This window comes from Bos javanicus, chromosome 4 (assembly GCF_032452875.1).
Source record: "Bos javanicus breed banteng chromosome 4, ARS-OSU_banteng_1.0, whole genome shotgun sequence".
Taxonomy (NCBI): Eukaryota; Metazoa; Chordata; class Mammalia; order Artiodactyla; family Bovidae; genus Bos; species Bos javanicus.
Window position 1 is genome coordinate 17,448,866 of NC_083871.1, and position 12,323 is coordinate 17,461,188.

Sequence of the window (12,323 nt, forward strand, 5' to 3'; positions counted from 1 at the left end):
TTTTATAAAAAGAGATACACAGACCATCTGGAGGTCCCTCTAGTTGGAGGTGTACAAGTCAAAGAGGGACCTGTTTACATAAAATCTCGTAAGGCCAGGAGCATAGTTGAAGTGTTAGTGAAGTATCTCTTCCAAAAGTGATGTCTTTCAACAATATTTTAAAAGATAATATATTGACATTAGGATTATAAGCCTGTAATTAAAAGATGTTAGAGACAGCAATGTGAAAGTATAGCCCTGAGAGATATAAAGGAGGAGCTAGACCAAGGTGTCTCAACTCTTTATATGCTTACACCCCCACCAGTCAATAGCAGTCTCCTTTTTCTAGCCCCCAACACAGGTCCTGCCCCAGACAAGCTCCCTTAATGTTAGATTCAAGCTCTGTCTTTGTTTATGGTTGAAGAAAATGACCCTTGTCTTTGTACCTATTTTTGAATGTTGTCAAAAGAAACATGTGCTTTAACATGCATATTCCTAATCATGGTAAGAGTCTGTATGATTCTCAGTGTTTATAAAGCAATTAGACAACTCACATAATTTGTGGAAATGGTACGATTGAACTAGTGAGTGGGTCAGCTCCTTTGGAGTGGGCGTTGGCCACGTCTTAAAATTTTTATTTTTGAGGCATTGGCCACTTTAAAAAGTTAATTAATTTATTTTAATTGGAGGCTAATTACTTTACAATATTGTGGTGGGTTTTGCCATACATTGACATGAATCAGCCATGGGTGTACATGCATCCCCCATCCCGAACCCCCCTCCCACCTCCCTCCCCACCTCATCCCTCAGGGTTCTCCCAGTGCACCGGCTCTGAGTGCCCTGTTCTGTGCATCAAACTTGGACTGGTGATCTATTTCACATATGGTAATATACATGTTTCAGTGCTATTCTCTCAAATCATCCCACCCTTGCCCTCTCCCACAGAGTCCAAAAGTCTGTTCTATACATCTGTGTCTCTTTTGCTGTCTCACACATAGTGTTGTCATTACCAGCTTCTAAAGTTCCATATATATGCATTAATATACTGTATTGGTGTTTTTCTTTCTGGCTTACCTCACTCTGTATAATAGGCTCCAGTTTCATCCACTTCATTAGAACTGATTCAAATGCAGCCACTTTTGACTTGGAAAATTATATTCAGTTAGGAAGTATCTTTAGTGCTTTCACTGTGATAGAAAAAATGACTCTTTGTAGAAAAAAGTTCACAGTGCGTTGCCTTTTTGGAATTGAGTTAGTTAGCAATTGTCAGATTTTTCTTTTGGGCTCATTTTATGCCATAGTCTTCACAACCTCTGTCATCATTCTGATATACTGATGTGAAAGGATCTTTAGGTGACTTTTCAAAAGAAACTCTTCTCTTCTGTTTGTAAAACCAATGATAGAAGGTGTTCTGAGTCTAAGATTTTTTTTTTAATATACTGTTTATTCAGTAAGGCTCAAAATCTATTTCAATTTTATGTGTACATTTATGTGCTTCAAAAATGAAAATTCTTTGTATGTAAAGCAATATAATAGAGTGAGAAAGCTGAGAATTCTTGACTGCATCTGGGAGCAAATGTATTAAGATAGCTGCACTTCTTTTTCATCTTACATCATTTCTTTACCACCACTAACACTTGTTTCAAGAAGGTCCTTAGTAGTTAATTTAAAAGTCAGGAGACTCCTTTTCAAGGAGACTTCTTTTCAATAAACTTTTTTAACATGTTACTTTTGTATTTCTTACAGACGCAAGAAAATTCATTAATTCTCAACTTTTTCACATTCCTGCTTAGCCAATATATATCATCAAATTAAGTTAATCCTGCCTCTGAAATATCTTTTATATCCATTTTTTTTCTTTCTCTTTTTCTCTGCCATTGCCTTGGTTCAGGCTCATTTACTTTCTCAAAAGAAGTATTACAATTTGTTATTTAACTAATTATTCCCTCAAGGTTTCTCCCTACCAAACTACCTTTCAATGTCCAGTCAGTGATTCTTTTAGAGCCAGGATGACCTAATTAAAAGCAAAATAAGACAAAATTTAAGGACTCCTCATTATCTATAAGATTAATTTTAAATACCTTCATAAATTGACCCTAGAAACTTCACAATTTGACTATAGCCTACCTTCTTTGAAGCGAAAAGCAAAGGAGAAATGGAAAGATATACCCATTTGAATGCAGAGTTCCAAAGAATAGCAATAAGAGATAAGAGAGATAAGAAAGCCTTCCTCAGCTATCAATGCAAAGAAATAGAGGAAAACAATAGAATGGGAAAGACTAGAGATCTCTTCAAGAAATTAGAGATACCAAGGAAACTTTTCATGTAAAGATGGGCTCAATATAGGATAGAAATGGTATGGACCTAACAGAAGCAGAAGATATTAAGAAGAGGTAGCAAGGATACACAGAAGAACTATACAAAAAAGATCTTCACGACCCAGATATTCACAATGGTGAGATCACTCACCTAGAGCCAGACATCCTGGAATGTGAAATCAAGTGGGCTTTATGAAGCTTCACTATGAACAAAGCTAATGGAGGTGGCCAAATTCCAGTTGAGCTATTTCAGATCCTAAAAGATGATGCTGTGAAAGTGCTGCACTCAATGTCAGCAAATTTGGAAAACAGCAGTGGCCACAGGACTGGAAAAGGTCAGTTTTCATTCTGATTCCAAAGAAAGGCAATGCCAAAGAATGCTCAAACTACTGCACAATTGCACTCATCTCACACGCTAGTAAAGTAATGCTCAAAATTCTGCAAGCTAGGCTTCAGCAATACGTGAACAGTGAACTTCCTGATGTTCAAGCTGGTTTTAGAGAAGGCAGAGGAACCAGAGATCAAATTGCAAACATCCACTGGATCATTGAAAAAGCAAGAGAGTTCCAGAAAAACATCTATTTTTGATTTATTCACTATGCCAAAGCCTTTGACTGTGTGGATCACAACAAACTGTGAAAAATTCTGAAAGAGATGAGAATACCAGACCACCTGACCTGCCTCTTGAGAAACCTATATGCAGGTCAGGAAACAATAGTTAAAGCTGGACAGGGAACAACAGACTGGTTCCAAATAGGAAAAGGAGTATGTCAAGGCTGTATATTGTCACCCTGCTTATTTAACTTATATGCAGAGTACATCATGAGAAATGCTGGGCTGGATGAAGCACAAGCTGGAATCAAGATTGCCAGGAGAAATATCAGTAACCTCAGATATGCAGATGACACCACCCTTATGGCAGAAAGTGAAGAACTAAAGAGCCTCATGATGAAAGTGAAAGAGGGGAGTGAAAAAGTTGGCTTAAAGCTCAATATTCATAAAACTAAGATCATGGCATCCGGTCCCATCACTTCATGGCAAATAGATGGGGAAACAGTGGAAACAGTGGCTGACTTCATTTTCTGGGGGCTCCAAAATCTCTGCAGATGGTGATTGCAGCCATGAAATTAAAAGATGCTTACTCCTTGGAAGGAAAGTTATGACCAACCTAGACAGCATTTTAAAAAGCAGAGACATTACTTTGTCAATAAAGGTCCATCTGGTCAAGGCTATGGTTTTTCCAGTAGTCATGTATGGATCTGAGAGTTGGACTATAAAGAAAGCTGAGCACTGAAGAATTGATGTTTCTGAACTGTGGTGTTGGAGAAGACTCTTGAGAGTCCTTTGGACTGCAAGGAGATCCAACCAGTCCATCCTAAAGGAGATCAGTCCTGTTTGTTCATTGGAAGGACTGATGCTGAAGCTGAAACTCCAATACTTTGGCCACCTGATGCAAAAAGCTGACTCATTTGAAAAGATCCTGATGCTGGGAAAGATTGAGGGCAGGAGGAGAAGGGGATGACAGAGGATGAGATGGTTGAATGGCATCACTGACTCAATGGACACGAGTTTGGGTCAACGCTAGGATTTGGTGATGGACAGGGAGGCCTGGCGTTCTGCAGTTCATGGGGTTGCAAAGAGTTGGACACAGCTGAGCGACTGAACTGAACTGACCTGACCTTTGTGTTCTGCCAACATCTTGCAACTTCTGTTTATCCTTCCTGTCAATTCTCCCTTAAGTTCAGAGATAAGGAACTATTTTCCATTCTTACATTTGACATGTTCTTTTTCAACTTTTTACTTTTGCATAGTATGTTCCTTATACTTAGAAGAACTTCTCTAGCCTGTTCATTATCTGTTGAAGTCCTAAACCCCCCCTTTTTTTATTCTCCCAGATCTGAGTATAATCTCCTCTGTTATATCTTCTCTACCTTTTAACTTTGACTCTAAGAATATTGTACATTGTGTTGTTCACATCACTATACTCCTTGCTTAACTGATCTCACTATTAGATGGTGAACATCTTGAAAGAAAGAACCACATCTCATTTGCCCTTGTATTCCTGTTATTTTACTCAATATTAGCAGAATCACACTATATAGTTATTGAATTAATAAAGCAAGATGAATCATGGACCCTTCCTAATTTTTCATGACCTAAACTCTCCTAGACATTGCCCTGCTTCTCTCCTAGCCTAAATGAAAGGGAGAGGAAAGGAGAATAATAGTCAAGGCAGTGCTGGTGATTATAGCCTACTTTGATTCTGTACCCAAACTCAGATGTTGCAGAGGCCTCTTGACTCCACCACTAGAAGCCGTTCACATCGCACCATTGAGGGCTAATAAATTCATTGCATTTGGTCCTTGAACAGTTTAATAGCTGAAGTTCTGCTCATGTTTTATTCATCTGAATTTTGCTAACAACTCAGTTTGTCATGTTTTTAGGTTGTGGTAGCGCCTAAATACTTTGTAAAGTATGTATGTGTGTGCTTAGCCACTTCAGGCTTCCCTGGTGGCTCAGATGTTAAAGAATCTGCCTGCAATGCAGGCAACCTGGGTTCCATTGTTGGGTCAGGAAGATCCCCTGGAGAAGGAAATGGCAACCAACTCCAGTATTCTTGCCTGGGAAATACCATGGACAGAGGAGCCTGGAGGGGGCGCTATGGTCCATGGGGTCGAAAACTACTGAGAGACTAATACTTACACTTTCTTAGTTGCTTTAGTCACGTCCAACTCTTTGTGACCCTATGGACTGTAGCCTTGCCCCGCCCCCCCATCCAGGTTCCTCAGCCCATGGGCTTCTCCAGGCAAGAATAATGGAGTGGGTTGCCATGCCCTCCTCCAGGGGATCTTCCCAACCCAGGGATCAAATCTGCCTCTTTCAACTCCTGGACTGGCAGGCAGGTTCTTTACCACTGTGGCACCTGGGCACTATATATATATAGTGAGGGAGATTTTCTTATAAAGATACCCTTGCTCTCAGATCCTATTGTCTATTATTTATTTACATAAAATAGTACCCCATGGAATTCAGAGGTAAAATGTTTCAGGATGATAATAGTTAGAAATACTAATGTTGAACACTCATCCTGTCCAGGTACTGTCCTTCCGTACTTTTAATGGACTGTCCAGTTTAATTCTTCAAACAGCCATGTGAGGAAAAGGGATATCATTTTTCTACTCTGTGGAAGAGAAATACAGAAATGTACACAAGTCAAGCAACTGGCCCAGATCATACAGCTGTGAAGGATCATAGCCTGCATTGGGATTCAGGGTGTCTGACTCCAGAGCTCGCACTCATAATTACTACAGCTGTGTAGAGTATAATTTAGATGTAAATTTCTATTCTGCCTGAAAATCAGAGGTTGTTCTGCTGTCAGAATCTTAGCATCCTGTTAAATAGATCCATTTTTTTTTCCCTTGAAACCTGCCACTTCCTTTTTTTTTTCTCTTTCTCTTTTACTCCCTATATTCTGCTGGTAAATGCACGCTAAGTCCCTTTTACTTCTTCTTTAGGACAGTTTCATTACTCATGAGCCAGTGTACCATGGATTCATCTCATTATACTCTCTCCCTGATGAACTATGTTGTTGCTGAGATACAAGTGCCAAGCCGTTATCAAATACATTTATTCTTTTTGCCACCCAAAGAATGGGAAATTATCTGTGTAATTTGAGAGACTGGGATATGTATTTATTTCTTTTATACTAAGAATAGATATAGAGGCTGCAGGAAGAACAAAGACAATAGAATTAGGCAAGTACAGATTTGGATGTTTGACCAATCAATTAGATTCCATCGAAACAAAACAAGTACACAGGCCAAAATAAACTCTAAAATCAAAAGGTCTGTACTCCTATCAATTAGCATTTGTTTTACTAGATCACATTTAAATCTGTTAATGGAAAAATTATCTTATACAGTATGTTTCTTGCCAATAATAGGTGATCATAAACAAGTTATTTTGTTTTGACCAGAAAAAAATATTCTAGAGTCTCCCTGCAAAACTAACTTTTCTTATGTGACTGTGGCATGGACTATCAAAAGTCTGTAGAATGTCAGTTGATGTATTTCTGAGAATCATACCATTTTAAAGCTTATGGTGATTTCAAAGTAAAAAAGTAACATAATCCTTTGTAAAAGTTTATTTTAAAAGTGTTTGGATTTTGGCGCTGAGAAGTAATTCAAACATAAATCACACTAAGGTGCTTTGCTGTATTCATCTTATGTGGCCCTTTTCAAAGTCAATGTTTTTATATAATCTTTCTGTCATGTTTAATGGTTTTTATCCACCTCCTCTCTCCCATCCTTGTATAAAAATAGCAGTGGTATTCAATCACAGCTTAATAAGCACTGGCCACGTGCTGAAGGTACTTGAATCCCCAGCCACTGAAAGAAGGCTTGAATCTGTGTTATGTGTTCTCAGATACAGGGTTGTAAACACCATTTTTCTGTTCCATTTTCAGGTCACATGTGCCAATTTAACAAACGGTGGGAAGTCAGAACTTCTAAAATCAGGAGGCAGCAAATCCACACTAAAGCACATATGGACAGAAAGCAGCAAAGACTTGTCTATCAGCCGACTCCTGTCACAGACTTTTCGTGGCAAAGAAAATGATACAGATTTAGACCTGCGATATGACACCCCAGAACCTTATTCTGAGCAAGACCTCTGGGACTGGTTGAGGAACTCCACAGACCTTCAAGAGCCCCGGCCCAGGGCCAAGCGAAGGCCCATTGTTAAGACGGGCAAGTTTAAGAAAATGTTTGGATGGGGTGATTTTCATTCCAACATCAAAACAGTGAAACTAAACCTGCTGATAACTGGGAAAATTGTCGATCACGGCAATGGGACGTTTAGCGTTTATTTCAGGCACAATTCCACTGGTCAAGGGAATGTATCTGTCAGCCTGGTACCCCCTACGAAAATAGTGGAATTCGACTTGGCACAACAAACCGTGATTGATGCCAAAGATTCCAAGTCCTTTAACTGCCGCATTGAGTACGAAAAGGTTGACAAGGCTACCAAGAACACACTCTGCAACTATGACCCTTCAAAAACCTGTTACCAGGAGCAGACGCAAAGTCACGTGTCCTGGCTCTGCTCCAAGCCCTTTAAGGTGATCTGTATTTACATTTCCTTTTATAGTACAGATTATAAACTAGTACAGAAAGTGTGCCCCGACTACAACTACCACAGCGACACACCTTACTTCCCCTCTGGATGAGGACGGACGCGGGGCTGAGACTGAGGCCTGAGGAATTCCAGGTCACATGACAGGGCTGTCACCTCAAGAAGAAGGTCCCATCTGTTGCCTGGAACGTGTCTACACTGCTGCTCTCGTCACCTGACTGCAAATACGCTCGTGGAAAACAACCTGATGTAATTTCTGCCCAGTCAGCTTCATCTCTTGGTATAGTCGCAAAATCACCACAGATTCTAAAGCCACACCTGAAGACACGCTCTCACACATAGACGTACACCAACACACGCGCATACACATTTCAGCCGGCGTCTGTCATGATTCCTGTTGAGAGGGCTTTCATTGTCTGACTCATAATGGTTCAGGATAAAGGATCATCAAGCAAAAGGATTAACTAGACAGTGAATGGTTTTTAGCACTTGCTGTTATGGAAATCTCTCTTTAATGTCTTGAGTACATGCTAATCAATAGTCCCCACTCATGCATTTCTACTGCTTGGAGTAGCTGTACTGGTAAATACTACTGTAGGAGTATAATGCTTGTTAAAATGGAAAAAAAAATGTGTTTTTAGAGCTCAGTATTCTTTATTTTATGAACACAACAAGTGTAGTAATTTTTTCCAGCATTCAGTAGGCACATTCAAGGTGATCCAAGATAGCTCTTTTTTCTATGGAGGGAGCCTGTTCTCAGTAAAGATGAGCAAACATTTGGAATTTACATGTGGGCAGACACTGGACTACAGCTTTCATCACCAGTCATTGGACTTTTGCAAAGTCGAGACCAGCTAAGGCTGCTTAAAACAAGTTCTGATCATTATATAAGAAGGGAAATGCCTGACAGACACCATGTAAGTTATAAGTGTCTGTCTTATCTTTACTAAACATATTGTAACAAATTCAATATCCTAGTCTTCATTTGTATGAATGGTTTGTATTGTACATAGTTTAACCAAGTGTAATTTGAGCTGCTTATTAATATTAACTTGTACTTGTCTCTCTGCTTGTTATTGGTTTAAAAAGAATAAAAAAAAGGATATGAGGAATCCATTCTATCGATGTAGCTGTGAACTCCATTAAAAAGACAAACTTAATGTACAAAGCATTTATTCAGCTCAAGTATTGTTGAAACCTATACATATACAACATTACAGTCTGTCTGTATTTAGACATTTTATTTCTGGACAAAATGAAATGTACATAAAAATAAAATGCTTAAAGTTGAGTTTCAATATGTACTTGTGTAAGATGGTGATTTAAATGGTTCTGACAAGAAGAATGTGCTGGAAGACACTCATGGTTTTGCATCTCATGTCTCTAAATTTGTATAGACCTATCTAAATTGTTATTAGTTACCTAGTCAAAACAACTTAGGAGTCTCAGTCTCAAGCCTGGGAAACAGTTGTGGCATTCAGTATTACACACATTTTCGGTTTGTTGTCATGCTAGTTGTTTAAGAACGCCAAAAAAAATCAATGAACATAAAGAGATAATTGAGGTCTCCTGAATTAATTATAGCTAGTTGTTTTTTACTTTTCCTGTACAACATCTTTATTTAGTAGGATGTTTAGAAGGTATTTTTTTTTCTTAAAAGAAAGCCAAGATGCCTGAAGATTGTGGCTGATTTCCCCCGATTCTACCATATGGACTCAACTGAGGAAATGACAGTAGTAGTGGAGGGCTTCGATGCTCAACTTACATACAGCAAAAGGGATCAGTTTATGTATAAAGCATTATTTTTGGACATTAAACTTTATTTTTAAAAAGTAATTATGGTATACAATCCCAGCATAATAAACAGAAGAATAAATACATTAAGGTAATATCCCATATTTAAGGTCACAAACTGGGGATTGGGATATGAAAAGTCTCAAAGGTTAACCAAAGAAGTCAAATTAAGAACATTCACTCATTCTCATCTTCCCTTCATGCTACATAGGAATAAGTATGTTTCGTATAGAAAATGATAGAAGTACTACAGGGAAGCCCATACTATAGAGTTCTAAAGCAAGAACTCAGTAACTGGTTTGACTAAACAGAGCCTTCAATTGCCAATTAAAGGCAAATCATTCTGTTCACTGTCCATCTCCCAAATCCCTCCAATATAGCTAGACAACCATTTATATCAATGTATCAATTAATTTGCCATGGGATTTAGAAGCTAATGCTAGAACAGACTTCCCTGGCGTGATTGGCAAGAAGAGCTTCTTAAGTCCCAGCTGCATAACATATTTTCCACAGATAAATCTTACTATTCAGGGGTTTATTTATCAAAATTTTCATTTAGGAGTTAATTCTCTCTTAACAAAAAGAGTAAGTCAGAAAGCAAATATCTTTTATTTTTTTATCATTTGATTAGTGGCCTGTGACTTTCATTATGTGGTCTAATCTGCCCTATGATCCAACATTCAAGATTAGAAGAAAATATGCTTCAGTCTTCACCCATCTGCCCTACTTTCGAAGTCCCTTTGAAATATTGCTTTTGTTTTTATGAACATATGCTGCTGCTGCTGCTAAGTCACTTCAGTCGTGTCCGACTCTGTGTGACCCCATAGACGGCAGCCCACCAGGCTCCCCCATCCCTGGGATTCTCCAGGCAAGAACACTGGAGTGGGTTGCCATTTCCTTCTCCAATGCATGAAGTGAAAAGTGAAAATGAAGTCGCTCAGTCATGTCCGACTCTTCGCGACCCCATGGACCGCAGCCTACCAGGCTCCTCCGCCCATGGGATTTTCCAGGCAAGAGTACTGGAGTCGGGTGCCATTGCCTAATGCAGCAAATAAAGCATTGAATTATTTTTTCTGTAGTTTTTCTTTAGAAGAAAAAAAGAGAAAACTCCTAATGAAGATTTCAATTTTTTAAAATCCAAACTTTTAGGATTGTTTTCGGGACCTGTACCCACATATCACTAACACCTCCGTCTGTGGTATACATAAGTCATGATGACATAGAAGTAGGATTCAAAAGATAATTTACTTGTATGTATCTAATATACTCTTTCTGTTTTAGATAAGGAACTGGATGATGGACTGTGATGAATATGAAGGTTCAAAGGTTCAGATGAAAAACTTTTACTAGGCCAACTTGTTGCTTCAACAAACTGGTTATTTAAGTTTTAATTATGCTAAAAAATCATTTGTTATTTGGAAAAAATTAATTTTAAGCTATACTAAGGAAATTGCTTTTTCTTACCTTTGCTAAGGTATAGAAAAAAAACACATCAAGGTGGAAGTAGATAACATCTGATGCAAACATGGGTTTGTCGTCACCTATTGTTATTTTCAGAAGCATTTTAGTATAATTGAAATTATTATAAAGAAATGATAATTGCAGTGATATTGCCTCATGAAAGGAAAATGATACAAGTTACCAGTTTATACAGTTATGATGAAAACAATGAATTGTCATGGTACGGTTTCAATTGGGCATTTTGGGGTCACTGACTCTTGTGAGAATTTCTCTGCATGAGTAGAAAGGGCATAACTGTTAATAGTACAGTACTAAATTCTGGAAGTCATTATTCTGAAAGTAATAGAAATACTTGTTAAAACTGTGGACAGGAATCTTCAGGTTCCTACATTGCAGCAATAAACTGTAAGCCATATTTTTGCACAGAATAGATTAAAACAATCATAAGAAGCCTGAGAAAGTGTTTGTCTTTTCCCTTTTCCCCACTGCTTTACATGTAAGAAGCAGCTTAACCAATATGAACAGTTGTTTGGAAAAACAGTTTACATCTCCACCATTGACTCTGAATGCCAAGTTTTAGCCTGAAGCAAAATCAAATGTCCGTGTTTATTAACTTCTGAGAGATTAGGTTGGTGTACTAGTTTCAGACATTTATTGGTATTTATTCACTTGGTCTATCTATTTTATCTTTACACTTTTATTCAAATGAAAATTAGTAGATGCGTTCAAAAATTAAAAATTTGAAAACATGAATTTGCATAGAAACGTTTACTATTTACTTAGTTTGTAGGTGACAAGAATTGAGGATTTTAACAGTCAGAATTGAATCCTAAACAGCTGATTGCTAGGTCAGGTTTGTCCCATGCGTATCAAAGAAGGATTTCAGGGCTGGGGAGCAAAGGAAATAATCCTTCTCAGTTTAAAATTATGATGTGTCATTAATTTTTGTATCCTATACCATCAAATACTTTTAGGTAACACATTTACAGTTGCTTTTATTTTTACTAGAATGGCAAACAGCAGACATCCCATGAGAGTTTTAGTTTCAATGTTTGTGTGAACAAAGTCTAGAGGAATCACCTACAGTTAGGAGACTACTACTGCCAAGTAACTGGCCAAGTGTCCTGAGTTTGATGAAAAGCAGTTTAGTGTTTATAATTCTGCATTTACAGGATCATGCTTTTTATTACTGCTGGATTGCAGGATGACTCTAAAGGCCCTAAAAATGACGGATGAGAAGGCTTAGAGACTTCCTTTCATTGGCTGTAGTGGTTGTCATTGTTGGAGGTGCCAAGAGTACATTCTCCTAAAACTAGACATATAGCCAAAGCTCTGTTCACATCCTCCTCACCTAGCAGGTGCTGGGTTTCTGTTTGCTAATTCTACCAACGGCCCTAAATAGATCACTGGAGTTACTTATTTCTGATACACAAATTCCTTGATTCAAACATAGGAGTAAATTTGGCCATGGAGATAGTGACTGTTTAAAGAAATACTGCTAGAAAGTTGTAGAAAGCCTCTATTGTCAAATAAGTATTAAATCTATCTATATACCTATCTATCTATATCTGAATCTACTATGTTTTTTACTGCCAAAATTCACTTTGCCAATTTTCTGCAATCCAGTTTTATTATTAT

The 12,323-nt window shown here is 38.0% G+C and overlaps 1 protein-coding gene across 1 annotated transcript in view; it reads left to right on the plus strand.

The window, feature by feature from the left end:
- The window catches only part of NXPH1 (neurexophilin 1), a 362,490-nt gene extending 353,760 nt beyond the window's left edge, over positions 1-8,730 (plus strand). Inside the window, exon 3 of the mRNA XM_061413568.1 lies at positions 6,763-8,730. Within this exon, the coding sequence (XP_061269552.1) occupies positions 6,763-7,524 (762 nt within the window). The 3' untranslated portion in view covers positions 7,525-8,730. The remainder of the gene's footprint in view (positions 1-6,762) is intronic.
- The last annotated feature ends 3,593 nt before the right edge of the window (positions 8,731-12,323 follow it).